At 42.7% G+C, this 15,671-nt stretch overlaps 1 protein-coding gene across 1 annotated transcript in view; it reads left to right on the top strand.

The window, feature by feature from the left end:
• Positions 1-6,000, top strand: part of LOC105696091 (putative oxidoreductase GLYR1 homolog) — a 46,727-nt gene extending 40,727 nt beyond the window's left edge. Inside the window, exons 8-10 of the mRNA XM_012418271.2 lie at positions 2,245-2,355; positions 2,441-2,885; positions 3,798-6,000. Of these exons, the coding sequence (XP_012273694.1) occupies positions 2,245-2,355; positions 2,441-2,885; positions 3,798-3,997 (756 nt within the window). The 3' untranslated portion in view covers positions 3,998-6,000. The remainder of the gene's footprint in view (positions 1-2,244; positions 2,356-2,440; positions 2,886-3,797) is intronic.
• Positions 6,001-15,671: the final 9,671 nt, after the last annotated feature.

Genomic DNA, 15,671 nt, shown 5'->3' with positions numbered 1-15,671 from the left:
CGAGAGTTCCCGAAGATCCTCTCGGTAGGCTTCGGATATTTATCTCGCGCGCGCAAAGATCGACACCACACAACCCCGAGAGAACAAACAAGTGACGAGTTGCCTCATTTACGATGACGTACACGTAAAAAAAAAAAAACTGTTTAATGAAATACTTGCAAAGTTGTTAAAGCAAGGCGAAGACGTTAAGCAATGGTACCTTCTCGAAAAGCAGCTAATTACGAAGGGGATTAAAATTACATCAGTAAGATAAAAAGTGCTGGGGGGAAAATCGAATATTTTTTCAAAGTATAGACAATAAACCCGAAGACGATGCTTCCCAGCGTACGTTACTTATTGGATTACGTAACGCGAATTTGAGTATTTGATCATTACATCGAATGCCATAGTAGTTTATATTTCTTGACCTTGTTTGTCTTCCTGTGAAGAAGCGTTACCTTTGTATAACGCTTCTATTAATATCATCTAGGGAAATAACCCCCTTCCCCGGGGGGAGGGGGGATTTCTATTATTAATCCTCAGGACATAACGTGCGCGTTAAAAATCACAAAATCAACGGAATTGTTTGCCTCTTGATGATGTAAAAAATAATTAACCATCGCGCCGAATGTACGCAAAATACACGTCAGGCGATATAAGATTCTCTTGCTAGCTCGGAGCTCGCTCACCCGCGATTCCATCCGGTTTCGTGGTCTTGCTCTCTCGCTCCTTCCACGCTTTCTCTCTTTACGCGAGGCAGTGCTTCCGTTCCGGTGGCGTAGCCTGAACCGAGTAACGGCTCGACGCGATAGCAACGAGCCGCCACCGAAGAGTTTACGCGTGCGTTTATCGAGTGAACTTCATACGGAGTTCCGAAAAGACGTTAACGCACCGAGCTCGGATGCGTGCACGCACGTTCTTTTCTTTTGAATGATGCATACGGTTGCTTACACTTTTTGAAGAATCTGCGGGCGCTTCTGTCGGCCATATCGACTGCCGGATAAACGTGCGACCAAAGGTTGCAGACCGCGCGGCTCGAAAAGACTCTGCTTAGCGATGGAAAAAACGCGTTACGTCACGCGCCCGATGAACACCTGCGTCTACAAAGCCTATACCGAGTAGCGCAACGGGAAAGACGAGGGTGAATTGAGTACGGAAGAATCGGAGTTTCCGAGTCTCCCTCGAATGAATGATGCCCACGTTATGGAAGGGCGCGCACCCTGCTCGTAACGAGAAGGCCACGCAAAAGAGCCGCGTGGGTTCACTCGGAGCCCACAGGGGAACGTTCGCGGTCGTTTCGAGAATGCTCCAATATGTTTTCTCGAGCGTTCGATCGAGCCGTTTACTCGATTATCGACGCGCGCGCGGTGTGCGCGTGTGTACTCAATTTACGACGGACAGCCAAGGTCTTGAAAGGCGACTTGATAACGCTTGCCCTGAACAGGACTGAAAGTCCATTCGGTAATCGAGGGCCGCCATTTTATGTCGTTGCCAACCATCGTTGTAAACCGACCGAGGAATTTAGATGGGCCGCTGGGTAATTTTGAGGCTCGCGGCGATGGGGCGATGACGATTTGGATGGAATTCTGTCGTTCAGGGTGAATTGTGGGTCGAGAACATCGGCTTGGCGACGGCTTGGCGTCCGTTGGCGATGTGGATTGGACGCCATTGTTGCTTCTCGCTTGGCTAACGCCTTCCGTCCTTGTACGGGCGTCGACTCGACGGAGCGGGTGCTGCCCGCTGTGGCGCCATCTCTCGGCGGCGCATGGTACTCCTATTGGGTAGCGAGTCTCCCCCCTGCCGGATAGATGGCGCAGACAAATCAATAAGTCAGGGCCGTACTATGAAATATATCACAAACCTCGATCGGTGGATATAAATACAATAAGACATTGACAAATGTTTAAAAAAACGATCAACATTGTACGCAAAAATTGTTCAAAGATACTAGAATGGTCGGAACATCGCGTAACTTGTATCAGTTATCCGAGTACGTGCGTTAAACTTTCAACGATAACTTTTCAAAATTCTAATGCCATAATTACGATAGTGTATTTATTCTTAATAACAAAAGTTAGACGTCATCATAAAATAATATTCTTAGTGAAAAGTACAAATAAGGGGAAGATACCTTTTGTGTATTAACTTAGAACCAGTACAAGTTAGCGAAAAATTACATTTATTGTACAATAACGTTTTGATTAGCATCATCATTGTTCAGTTTATCACACAATATATTCATGAATTTTATTTTACTGTTTCCAGTGTACCGATTTCGTTAAAGCTGGAGCGGAGCAAGGACTTACACCATCGGACGTGGTGCTTGCAGCGGACATAACATTTTCCTGCGTAGCCGATCCCCAAGCCGCTAAAGATGTACGTAAAACATTCACGAATACATCAACACGTATAGTAGCAACTTTTTAAACAACGTGAAAATGCAATTCTTGGTTTTTTTTAGATGGTTTTCGGCAATTGCGGCGTTCTAATGGAAATTTCACCGGACAAGGGGTACGTGGAAATGACGGGAATTGACGCCGAAACGTCGCAAGACATTGCCGAGGCCATAAACGCAAAGGGTGGACGTTATCTGGAAGCACAAGTCCAAGGCAGCAAGACTCAGGCTCAGGAAGGCACCCTGGTTATTTTGGCTGCAGGCGACAGATCTTTGTTCGACGAGTGTCAATCCTGCTTCGAGGCAATGGGAAAAAACAGTTTCTACTTAGGAGAGGTCGGCAACGCTTCAAAGATGAATCTGGTGCTTCAACTCATGGCTGGAGTCACGTTGGCCGGCTTGGCAGAGAGTATGGCCCTTGCCGATCGAGCCGGACTGCAACAGAAAGACGTCCTCGAGGTTTTGGAACTTACGTCCCTCGCTTGTCCAGCAATCCTGGACAAGGGAAGAGGTAATGAGATGTGCTAAGGCGAACTTGACTATATTTTTCGTACTAGAAACTTGATCTAATGGGTCCAATCTATAACCGTTTATATTAATGCAATTGTACCGTAAGATCCTTTTAATGTTCCTACCTTCTGTTTTACATGTACGGAAGGTCTCAGACCTCGCGAACAGGAAATATATGACGATAATCTCTATTTAATTCAGGAAAAAAATGTCTAACGCAAACTAGAATCCGAATTCTAGTTTCAAAACTGCAGTAGTTTAAATGTGGCAAATCGCCGAACAGTGCCGGTACAAACATTTCATTACTCGTGTCGTTTTGAAGTGAGGCTCAAATCTCTCTAAATGCAATTTAGAAATGCAGCATGTACTTATCATTACCTTTTTTATTATCGACACAGGTAATAGAACGTTTGTGCCAGCACCGTTTAACGTTTAATCCTACTTCGTGATTGGCTAAATTTAAACCACAGTAGTTATGAAACTACAGTTTGGATTCAACTATGCATTGGATATTTTTTTCCAAAATTATATAGAGATTATCGCCATATATTTCTTGTCCGCGAGGCCTGAAACACCCGGTATATTGGTAACAAAAATTTCAGTTTGGTTGTTTTACACTTTTCGGTAGAACTTATCTTTACAGACGTCCACCCTCGTGTTGATATTCCCTAGAAAAGGAAGGGATACCCTTACTTTGTGATAAATGATTGCTACAGTTGAATGAAATCTGCCTCTCGAATCGAAGTACCTTGTTACGAGAAGTCCTTCGTTTGGCCCCGCATTTAAGTACTATTTAACCCATCAAATGACACATGTAAAACCATTTTTTGGTTCTTCTGTCGAAAGAAACTAGACTCATAACAGTTTTTAAGCATTTCTGTATTTCCTTCTTACCGTGCATTATTGATTACAGCTATCATAGAAGGGGGATTTCCGACGCAGCTTCCGCTGCAGCACATGCAGAAAGATCTAAGACTGTCGCTGGGAATGAGCGATCAGCTGGAGCAGCCGTTGCCTTTGGCAGCAGCAGCGAACGAGGTCTACAAACACGCTAAACGTCTGGGATATGGACAGCACGATGCCTCGGCGGTTTACATCAGGGCCAGGTTCTAACGGGTCGCAGTCGTCGCAATCAGGCCTTCGCTACACCATATTTATTGCAATACCTACCGTTGTTTCCCGGCGTTACGGAGTGGGTGGTACACGATTCACCAAAGTGACAAAGACTGCTAACGCGGACGGGATGTGTTCTTTCTCTCTTCGCAAATCGCGTATCACTTTGCTCGTACTAACGCTATCTCGAGGAAGCTGCCTCCTGTATCGCGGCCACGAGAATTGTTACGCGGGCGAATTTGCGAGACGGGGAGAAGGACGACAGAAGCCTCTCGGCGAATGCGACGATAAGGCACATCTCCTTGGATAGTTGTCACTTCGCGTCCTCGCGATAGCGACGATCTCTCAACTGATTCGACTCACCGCCTGTCGGAGCTTGAAAATGTTAACGGGGAATTATTTGGGGAGGTGTCGAAAATGTGCCTTACGATGCTATTTGAAGGGATACTTCCGGTAGGACTCAAGCCTTGATCGATCCATGTTTTTCGTGGACCAGAACTCCAGTAAAATTCAATGAAATTCAAGCGAAGCCGGGAATGTTAGGATGAAAGACGTTGACAAATGTATACGCGACGATGCTGACGGATCTGAACCATGATTAGATGGATACTGACGTTTTTCTTCGTGCAATTGTACAAACACGAGCTATCGCACACTTCCGCCCTGATGGAGTAGTGGCTAATTGTAAAAAAGAAATATATCGAAATTGGTGAGGACCGAGAACCACGCGAAAAGCCAAATGAGAGTGTGGACGTCAAGTGAATCAATTGAGGATGCCGAACGAACCAACCAACACCGGTATCGGCGATTTAAGCGAAAAACAATGTACAATGAACATGTAAGAAGGCACTTTGCTTTCGTGCGTTCATGTAGGCCCAATCTGATAACAGTTAAAGTATATAAAATAGTTTGCAGTAGTAATGATACAGATGTGTCTGGACGACCCTGCGAATATCTGCGATTCAACGACTCGGTATGATCGGTCATCTCCCAGTCATTCCTTGTCAAACTGCGCGGTATTAAGTGAAGTCTTGACGCGAGCAAATCATTGTTAGAGCGGCAGATTTTTAATGAATATAATGCGAAGAGTTACCCATCGTATTTCTTAAATAGATGACGAGTACCTTCCTTTTTATCGCTGTAAACCTCTACGGAGAAAAAAAGTGCAACGCAGTTTCTGCTCGACCGAGCAATACTCTAATAACAATTATGCACATCCAGATCGTCACAAAAATGTCGAAAAGAAAGCGCGAGGAGCGATTATATTATCCCTTCCGTGCCCATACCAGTTCTTCAAATCTTAATTCGCGTTAATTTTAAATCTTATCGCTCGTGATTAATGGTACCATTGTTAAATGGAAAAGTTGCTTATTTTTATTGCGTCAGATGGGAAAAGATAAATCTACAGAAGGATTTTACACGGAAGAGTAGCATCGATTCGTTACGATTCTATACGGTTATAGATATTGTCCACATCGACATAGGTCGTGAAGGATTGCTGAAGCGCGCGGAGACGGTTAATTCCTGCAAATAATACCAAGGAATTAACTTGTTCTATTCTGTTTAATTGCGGCGGTAGACCAATTGAAAATTGACTGTTAATTCATACCTTACGATCAAGGATGGCCGTTAGAACGGAGAAACACTTCTCTCGAGCAATGTCACTAGGCGAAGTCGATCCGAGGAATTCATAGGGAATAGCGTTGTACCGCACTGCTATCGGCTACGCGCCATATCAATACTGTATGTAACTAGAAATATGCATTACCGACACAGTTGATGTTACAATGATCCATTGTATATGTAAGGAAAAATGATGAATGCTATAGAATTATTAAAATAATATACATACAGACAAGCATATAAGAATATATAACTATTACGAAGAACAAAGTATGTGTGGACGAGCGCACCGTATATACGTTGCCTCGACAATACGCGTTATATGTTTTGTCACGAGATACACTGGTTTTTGAATAAATATCTATTTGAATTATTCCCGATTTCGAGTGCTGCTCCTGTGCCATTTTACTCTTTTGTTTTTTGCACTGGCTTGATTTATATAATTATGTAATATCTTTTCTATTGTCAATGGAATTTAAGAGTAGGGAATTCCATGATGACGAGGCAGTGGAAGATACAAATTGAACGATTAAATAAATGCTTCGAGGTCATGCGGTAACATATCTGAGCAAAAGGAAATGTTTTGCGCCTTTTGGTGGTCTGGAGTGACAACATAACTATTTATTGTATAATCAGTACTGACAGTGATCATTTTTCTCTTTTATTGACCGGATACTTGATCTTCATTGCTAAAAGATGCGCGATTTCTCGTCCAGATAATATAAATAACTGGTAATTTTTTGTCGCTCAATACAATTTTTCCTGTTCATGTTCCTCAATTTGAACAAGCACGACTGAAATAATGATTATTTTTTTCCTTTTAAAATGCCGTCATTAACGTTATTAAGTCTGTGAAATTGGCCCCAAGAAAATAAAATTTGTTTATTGATATCAAAGGCAGGGTGTTTGCATTCCTCTTTCATTAACAAGACAAAAATAAAAAATGTTCACTGAATGATTTCAATTACAGTAGACTCCCGTATAATGCGGTTAATACACTACGTGCTATAAGAAATCGTGCTGTACGGGAATTTTTCTCATAGAACGCGCAAAATGTTTTTTGTTATTTGGCGCGTTGGACGAAGAATCGCGTTACATGAAAATAGTAGTTACAATATTTTCGATGCGTAATAGAATTTCGTGTTGTAAGAACTCGCGTTATACGGGAGTCTACTGTAATCTTTTATCATATAATATCGCATGAGACTCATGACACGTTTTATGCGCAAAACATAAGAAACGCAAGTCAGGATTGTGATATGCATACAGAGTATGCTCCATTATAACGTTCTGTATTTCGAATTAAATTATAAAACAAGGTGTTAAAGAAATAATGGTAACTGCTGAAATAAATTTCACAATTTGTATCTCTTTTAAAGTTAGTAAGCGGGGAATTTATTTTAAAAGTAAATAAAAATAAAGTGATAGTAAAAGGCAGTTCTTATAGTTTCTATATTTGTTAATATACCTACTTATTACAAATTTATGTAAATGGAAATGGTAATTAATTTTATCTTTTCATATTCTGTACTAAAAAATGGCTATTCACGGGGAATCGTTATCCGTAGTGAAACTATGTTACGGCGGTATTATAACGGTATCACAAAAATTTAAATGACATAGTCATTAAACTGATGTTAATCTTCAATCCTAGACCAAATCACCTTTAAATGAACAGGCATCCACGCACTTAAAAAGTTGCCCTCATTCTTTTCTTTCTTTATAGATCGATGCTTATGGAAACGTATTAACCACTTTTTTTGCGTGTCACGTGTATATCAACCACGCATACGTGTGCTTTGCAAATTCATGTGCACACAGGAGTGATGTACTTACTGCATACTATCTTTAGAGCACGTGCCAGAAAGTTTCAAGGCAAAAGAGACAAGACATTGTGCCAATTAAAAATATATCATAGAGCAATTCTAATATCTAAGAGATAGCAATCGATAGTGAGCGCAAAAGCACAGCATAAATCCAATTTGCCAAGAAAATTTAATCACAGCCGTACAATACGATTTTAATGACGACGAATAACAGTGTCCTGTACTAGGAGATAGCACGATTGAAACGTCCTAGTTCCTTCTATTTATTTACTACTTTAATTTTATGTAAAATTACGATCTAGTTATTTGCATTTGAATTTTAAGTAAAAACTTGGATTAAAGTTAGTGTCGTTACAATAAGCTTGCGGATGTTACTATTATATTAATATTAATCCAAGGAAAAACATAGGAAGTGGAATCTGTATTTTAGATATCCAGCAATAAGTTAGCTTGGTATTGATAATGTGATCGATGATGTAACGAAATAATGACTCGACTCCATGATACGCTAAGTAAAAAATTTACTTTCTAGGATAAATTAATTACTTCTAAATGTAAAATATGCAATCTAAACGTCTCTTGCTAAAGAAATTTCTTGGCTCCGGTAAAACTGATTTTGTAAAAACCATAAGTAACGCAACCCAAATGATGGCCAATTAATATTAAGTGGATAAAATTTTACTAAAAGTATTTTATGGACAAAGTGGATCTCGAATATCAAGAATACTAATGAAAACCATGTTACATTTTGCATTGAATGTTGGATCGCGCTCAAAAATCTGGTACGTGATATAAACAATTATTAAAGACAAATAAATTATTTGAAATCGATGCGAGATCGAATTCACCAGGATCCGTTAGAGGTTTGAGAAAACGTCAGACATATTGGTAATTCCATTACATTCTAGTTCGTTACATGAGTATTATTAATTCATTTAAAAGTATTGTTAAACAGTATTATTGATTCTTTCACTCTTTAACGCGAATCAACTTTTCACTCTACATGTATAAGCACAGAAAGTGTAACGATGACGAGCCCAACGGACTCGATGAATCCAAGCCTAAGAAAATTCGATACAGTTGCAAACGGTGGCCATTAAGGCGACATGAAAGTCTCACATATACATACCAAAAAGTAAAAATATTTATAAAACTTTTCTCCAAATTAAGTGCACCGAATAATTAGAAACTTCAACGCGTGATTATAAAAGCCCCAATAAAAAACGCAATGCTCGTGAAATTTCACTTTTCAAACAAAAAATGTCTATTTATCTCAGACAAGAACCAAAAAAAGAGATTTTCTTTAAAAAATGAAATTTCACAAACATCGCGTTCTTCCTTAGGGCCTCCTGTACGTAATATAGGTAACGTANATAAAAAAAAAATGAGTATCAGTTATTTCACGCCATATTATTTTAAAGGAAATTAATTCAATGTAATTTCGAAACAAAAAATATATGACTTAGACCACTTTCATAATTATGGGCACATATGAAAGGGTCATTCTATATATATTTTTTTCACTCTTAACTGATTTTCTCGCTCTGGTCTCAGGCGCAGCCTTCCTGTTGCTCCGTCGACCTTTATCCTCCGTGCCTTATCGATTGGCGCGAGAGGGAAGCTTTCGGTAGCCGGCGGTCCCACTTGCGGCCGCATGCGCGTGCTACGTGTCACGGCGGGCCTCGCGAGAGGCTCGGCGAGAGTCTCGCAAATATCTTACGCGCCGGGCGGAGCGCGCGCGAAGAGCGGTGGAGGGGGAGCGAGCGCGAGAGAGGCAAGGTGGCGGGGGCGCAGCCAACCGATGACACCTGTGGCTCGGCCGGCTCGGCCCTCGCGATCAGTCCCGCCGCGACGTCCGCGAATGTCCGCGTGCGTCGTCGTTCCTCCGAGTTGCGTACGCAGCCGTGGCGGCCACGTGACGTCGCGCGCCCGTGTCACCGCGTGTCTCAACCTTTCGACCACCGACGTCACCTTTGTCGCGTCTCAGGGCACCCGAACCGACGACACTGGAGGGGTCGGTCGATGATTTAACGCAGAGGCATAACCGACCGTACGGTACGCGCATGGAACCGCTGCTATTTCAAGAAGTACGCCCCGCGCTCTCTTTTTTCCCCGCACGAGCGCCCTCTTTCTCTCTCACTCCCTCCGTGACTCTCTCCCGCGGTGGCGACGACACCGTGACGGGAGCCCGTTGGCGACGTTCGAAGAAAATGGAACGCAGCGAGCGAGCGCGCTCGCCCAACGACGTCGCCGTCATGGAAAGGTTCGTCGCGAATGTGCAGGGAGATGGACGTCGCCTCGAGTGGTTTGGTATCCGGAAGAGGGGTACTTCGTTAGGAATCCCTTATCGTTCCACTTTGCCGAGACGAGGTTGAACGATTTTGGAGGGGGGGGGGGGGGATATTTATGGGTAAATATACGTGTTGCTCGGAGCCACGAGTTAGTGGGCAGGGGCTGGAGTTTCGGCGAAGGAGGAACACTGCTGGGTGCGGGTGTTTCTTACGGTAGGGTCTAATTTTAAATCAAAAGAGTACCCGAGGAGTGCGCAGCGCTAGGGTGGGAGTTTTATTACCATTTACTTCCTCCCTGCTCGCGAAGTCGCAGCGATACTACATTGATCGCGGTGTTTATCTTCGCTGCAAATGGCGGGGCAAAGTTTCCCGAGTCTTTGATATATTCCGTGCGGGTCTCCCAGGGTTCGGTGCTCCTATCGGCATAAAATTCTAACCGTTGGTAATTGTAGACGCGAAGGCGACACGACGTGTTTGGGATCAGTTTTATTTAGGCCACAAATGATAGGGAGCCCAAACCTCCGGACAAGTAGGCGGAGGAGACGAAAATAAGAGACTCGGCAACGACAAAACGAGCCGATTGTTTTGCTCCGTTTATGGTTTAGTGCGCGCGTTCTCTCTTTTTTCTCTCTCTTTGGTTGTTTTAACGAGGTAGTCCTAGATGTACCATGAGACGACGCGCGAACCGATTCGTTTTATTTAATTTAATGTTAGGGATCTTCTAGATTAATGAAGTTTCCCGATTCTTCCTATCGATGTTCTTGAGAAGCGCGGGGAAAAAGAAAAACTCCGCGGGAATTGCATATCTCTCTACACGGATGTTTAAGGTGAGGTGAAACACGTCCAGGAATTTGATCGACGTCGATAAAGAAGATTTTACTAAATACCTACGTTGCCGATGTTCGTTTTTATATTGACAGCTGGGTCGAATTATATTGGGTATTGTACCAAATGGCATACTCCACCTGACGTTTTCGTACAATAATTATAAAGAAATCAAAGTTAAACTCCAGAAATCCTCTGGATTCATGCTTTCCGGGGCTCTAATTGACTGCAGAGGGACGCCTGCGCCATCTGTGATTTCCAGGTCAATTAAATTTTCACTCCGAGACCTCGTATTACCATCGTTTTAGCATAGAAGCACATACAACACTTTTTTTTCCCTTTATCCCATTCAATTGCGAGTTTATCGATTACCAGAGTGTTCTAAATTGTCGTAAAATTGTCATGACCCTTTCGATTCTCATATCAGAGCCTTCGATAATTGTATATTGATCGAAATATGAGAGCTCGACGCCATTTTGGATCTGGTCTGGGCTGAGTTAAAAAATCCAAATTTTGAATGTCTCGGGACAATTCTTAGATGATCAGGAGTGATGTGACAAAGTTTCGGACAGTTTGGTATAATACCCTTAAAAAAAGTGTTGTATTCGAATCGACTGATTTGAGGGAGGGTTTCACTTCACCTTAAAATGCCTTTTGCTTTGGGTACAACATTGGATTGCATACCCAATGCTACATTGCAAACATACGATGCAAGTTTAAACAATGCACATTAGGCAATCCCTAGATACGTTTATGAATTTACCTTAATCTATACAAGTCACTTCACCTTAAGGGTATGTGAAAGTGGCATTCGAAAGCTCAATCGTTCATAAAACTTCTACGATCTGGATGTCTCAAATTGTTTCATACTTTAAACCGTGAACATGGAGACCCTAAGGTAGGTCCTGAAACTTGCGAAATTTCATTTTTTATAAACTATTTTTAAAATACCTATAAACAAATTTGAAAAGAATTGAAATTTTATGAGTTTTAGGACCTTCCTTATAGTCCCCTATTCACGTTGTACAGTTTCAAACTAGTCGGTAAATCGAGCTGAGAGAAAAGTTTTATAAACAAAACCTCCGACGCCACTTTCACATCACCTTAACGATCTTCCAAATTCATCGAGAATTTTTCGACCGACATTGGTTTCACCGATGAGGTTCTTTCCGTCTATACTAAATCGATCAATTCTGGCGATATTTTTGTCTTTGGGGTCAGTGCATACCTCCTCTGTTATGACTTCTGTATTTTGACCCCGACGTTTGCATTATTCAAGGCCCGTCGTAACGGAACCATTATCGCGGGATCCCATTGAGCAGCGAAAAGGCTTGAGAAAAACGGCGACTGATTAACGACCAGGTCTATTTCGATTACGCTCCACCTTTATTATCGATCATTTGAGAGACCCTTGCTAATTTATTCGTCGCTATAGGCGGCGTCTTAGAGATCCATCTTGAAGGAACCACCTTGTCAGTCCGCCGATCAACTTTATAGCATTTTCGTGGCTATGTGAACATAGAATCCAGTTTGAGGCACAAACAAAATTAACAGGCTTATTTCAATGTTTCCGTCATGTAGATGTTTGTGCCATGTTGAGTTTTGTTTGTGGCATTTCTTTTTACAAAGACCAAAGCTGTTAACTCTTTGAACACGGAGACGTTTCGACATATGGGCGAAATTCGTCTGACCGCGCAGGCAATATTGGACCAAACGTCGGGCGCCTTTAGGCGCTCTTAGTAGCCGAAGGGTTAAAAAAAGATAAACAAATTTCGAAAATTACCATTTTAACGTTATTGAGGTTCTGGGAGGCTCTGAATTTTCCTAAAGTCAGAGAACCCATTAGAGTCGAAAAATCCAAATTTCCAAGATTTCGGAATTTGTTTATCTTTTTGAACTGTTTTGGTTTTTGTAGAAAAAATACCACAAACAAAATTCAACATGACACAAACATCTACATCATAGGAACATTCTAATAAGCCTGTTAATTTCGTTTGTGCCTCAAACTGAATTCCAGGTTCACACAGCCCAGTTTCGTTTGGGGGTATATTCCAGAATATCGATGGGATATGTCCAACCCTTTTGTTGCTCTCCGTGATTATTGCAACCCGTTGCGAGGGAACCATTATAGGCGTTCCATCGCGGACTTCGAGAACCAGCCAAGAATCGTGGAGGAAACGGATTGGACGACCTGGTTTGGCCCGTTTGTGCGGTAATGCTCGACACCGGCGCGTTCCGGTTTCACCGATTGACGCCACTCTCCCCGGGTAAACCCTCGTGTCCAACGTTCGTCGACTGTAAACGACGATATTCGGGAATCTGTTCTGGAGGCCGGGTCAATCGACAAGTACGACTCCGTTCACTTCCATTCGAAATTGAGAATCTCTAAATTTGCAACCTTTTGAGGGGTCCGCTTTGGCCTCGCGGATAGACTCCATTTGTGAAACGACCCCGTGTCTTTCTCACATTTTTGAAGTTAGCAACGGTTTGGGACGAAACTATTCATCATTTCTTATTAACACATTCGTGGCTAGTAGTGCAGCATTACGGCGAATGTGTTAAGGGATAGGCATGATCTGATGAATGGTGAAAACGACGATATTCGGGAATCCGTTCTGGAGGCTGGGTCAATTGGCAAGTACGACTCCGTTCACTCCCATTCGAAATTGAGAATCTCTAAATTTGTCGACTTTTCGAGGGGTCTGCTCTGGCCTCGCGGATGGACTCCATTTGTGAAACGACCCTGTGTCTTTCTCACATTTTTGAAGTTAGGAATGATTTGGAACGAAACTATTCATCATTTCTTATTAACACATTCGCGGCTAGTAGTGCAGCATTACGGCGAATGTGTTAACGGATAGGCATAATCTGATGAATGATGAAAACGACGATATTCGGGAATCCGTTCTGGAGGCTGGGTCAATCGACAAGTACGACTCCGTTCACTTCCATTCGAAATTCAGAATTTTCTAAATTTGCGACCTTTTGAGGGGTCCGCTTTGGCTTCGCGGATGGACTCGATTTGTGAAACGACCCCGTGTCCTGCTTCCTGCCGCTTCAAGTCGTAGATACATAAGTCATTTCGTTAGAGACGGTGAGATACAATTTTGTTGTGTCGGTCTCCCTTCAAGAATGTCCCGATACCCACATTTTTGGAGTTAGGAACGGTTTGGAACGAAACTATTCATCATTTCTTATTAACACATTCGCGGCTAGTAGTGCAGCGTTACGGCGAATGTGTTAACGGATAGGCATGATCTGATGAATGATGAAAACGACGATATTCGGGAATCCGTTCTGGAGGCTGGGTCAATCGACAAGTACGACTCCGTTCACTTCCATTCGAAATTGTGAATTTTCTAAATTTGCGACCTTTTGAGGGGTCCGCTGTGGCCTCGCTGATAGACTCCATTTGTGATACGACCCCGTGTCTTGCTTTTGAGGGGTCCGCTGTGGCCTCGCTGATAGACTCCATTTGTGATACGACCCCGTGTCTTGCTTCCTGCCGCTTCAAGTCGCAGATACATAAGTAATTTCGTTAGAGACGGTGAGCTACAATTTTGTTGTGTCGGTCTCCCGTCAGGAATGCCCCGATACTCACATCTTTAGAATTAGGAACGGTTTGGAACGAAACTATTCATCATTTCTTATTAACACATTCGCGGCCAGTAGTGCAGCGTTACGGCGAATGTGTTAACGGATAGGCATGATCTAACGTCAGAAGCAGATACGTTGAAGGATCTCGTCCTTTAGGGCTGATAACACGCAATCTAGTAGACCTTCATTTATCCAGATCTCACGTTACATGATGTCTGATCTACCCAATTTATTGTCACATTTTCGAACGGCACTTCAGTCGATGAGGGCATTTGCTTCGTCCAAACGAAAAGAACGGATCAGGAAGCAAACGGTGATAAGAGTCAACGGTTTGGAATCCACTTATCCGAACGTGAGCTTCTGTTACCCAAAGCGAAGTCATTGATTAAGAGAGGGCATCATTAAAATCTCATTATCCGACCGCACCAGTTATCCGGGCGATCTTGCCCTCGGCATATCTACATAAATAAAGTCCCACAGCATCGTGGGTCATTGAATTGTTAAGATGTTATGAAAGGGTCATACATATATGTGACCCTTTATATATATGTATCAAAACGTAAAAACATTTATAAAACTTTTCTCCAAATTGAGTGCATCGAATCGTTTGAAACTTCAGCAGGTGATTATGGAGGCCCTAAGGAAGAACGCTCTGCTCATGAAATTTAATTTTTCAAATAAAAGTTTTCTTATTAATCCCAGACTAGAACCGAGATCACATTTTTTGGGAATAACGAAATTTCACGAGCATCGCGTTCTTCTTTAGAGCCTCCGTAATTACCTGTCGAAGTTTCAAATGATTCGGTGCATCCGGTTTAGAGAGAAGTTTTATAAATATTTTAACGTGATATATAGAATGATACTTTCATATCACCTTAACACGACGAATCCTGGGGGAGATCCAGGTTGATCGCTCGGCTCGCTCGCGTTCCGCCTCGCCTTTGCGTCCGAGTGTTGGCTGTGGTCCGGGTTCGCTGGTCTCTGAGAAGGATCGGGTTAAGATTAAAGTGCATTTACACGCATTTGCTCGCATCGGCCCAAATGAACGAAGAAAGAGCGAAATTTTAAACGGCGAGGTGCGCCCTCGTCCACCCGGAATCGGTCCGCAGCCGGGATTGCGGTAAAAAATTCATACCAAGTCAGGTTGGTCGGATGTGCTTATCCGATACCGCTATCCGATTTTTCCCGATCGGCAGTCTAGGTGCGCGGCTCGACCTTTAACCCTTTGCACTCCACGCCATCTCATCTAGACTTAAAATGCCCCCTCAGAGGGGACAACGGAGTGCAAAGGGTTAAGGTGAAGTGGAACACGTCGAGGAACTTGATCGACGGCAATAAAGAAGATTTTTCTAAATGCCTACGTTGCCGACGTTCGTTTTTATATTGACAGCTGGGTCGAATTATATTGGGTATCGTACCAAATGGCATACTCCACCTGTCGTTTTCGTACAATAATTATAAAGAAATCAAAGTTAAACTCCAGAAATCCTCTGGATTCATGCTTTCTGGGGC

Source organism: Orussus abietinus, unplaced genomic scaffold, assembly GCF_000612105.2.
Source record: "Orussus abietinus isolate OABI.00-Male unplaced genomic scaffold, Oabi_2.0 scaffold219, whole genome shotgun sequence".
NCBI classification, from domain to species: domain Eukaryota; kingdom Metazoa; phylum Arthropoda; class Insecta; order Hymenoptera; family Orussidae; genus Orussus; species Orussus abietinus.
The sequence above is the reverse complement of the archived record's forward strand: the minus strand, read 5'-3'. Positions and strand labels throughout refer to the sequence as shown.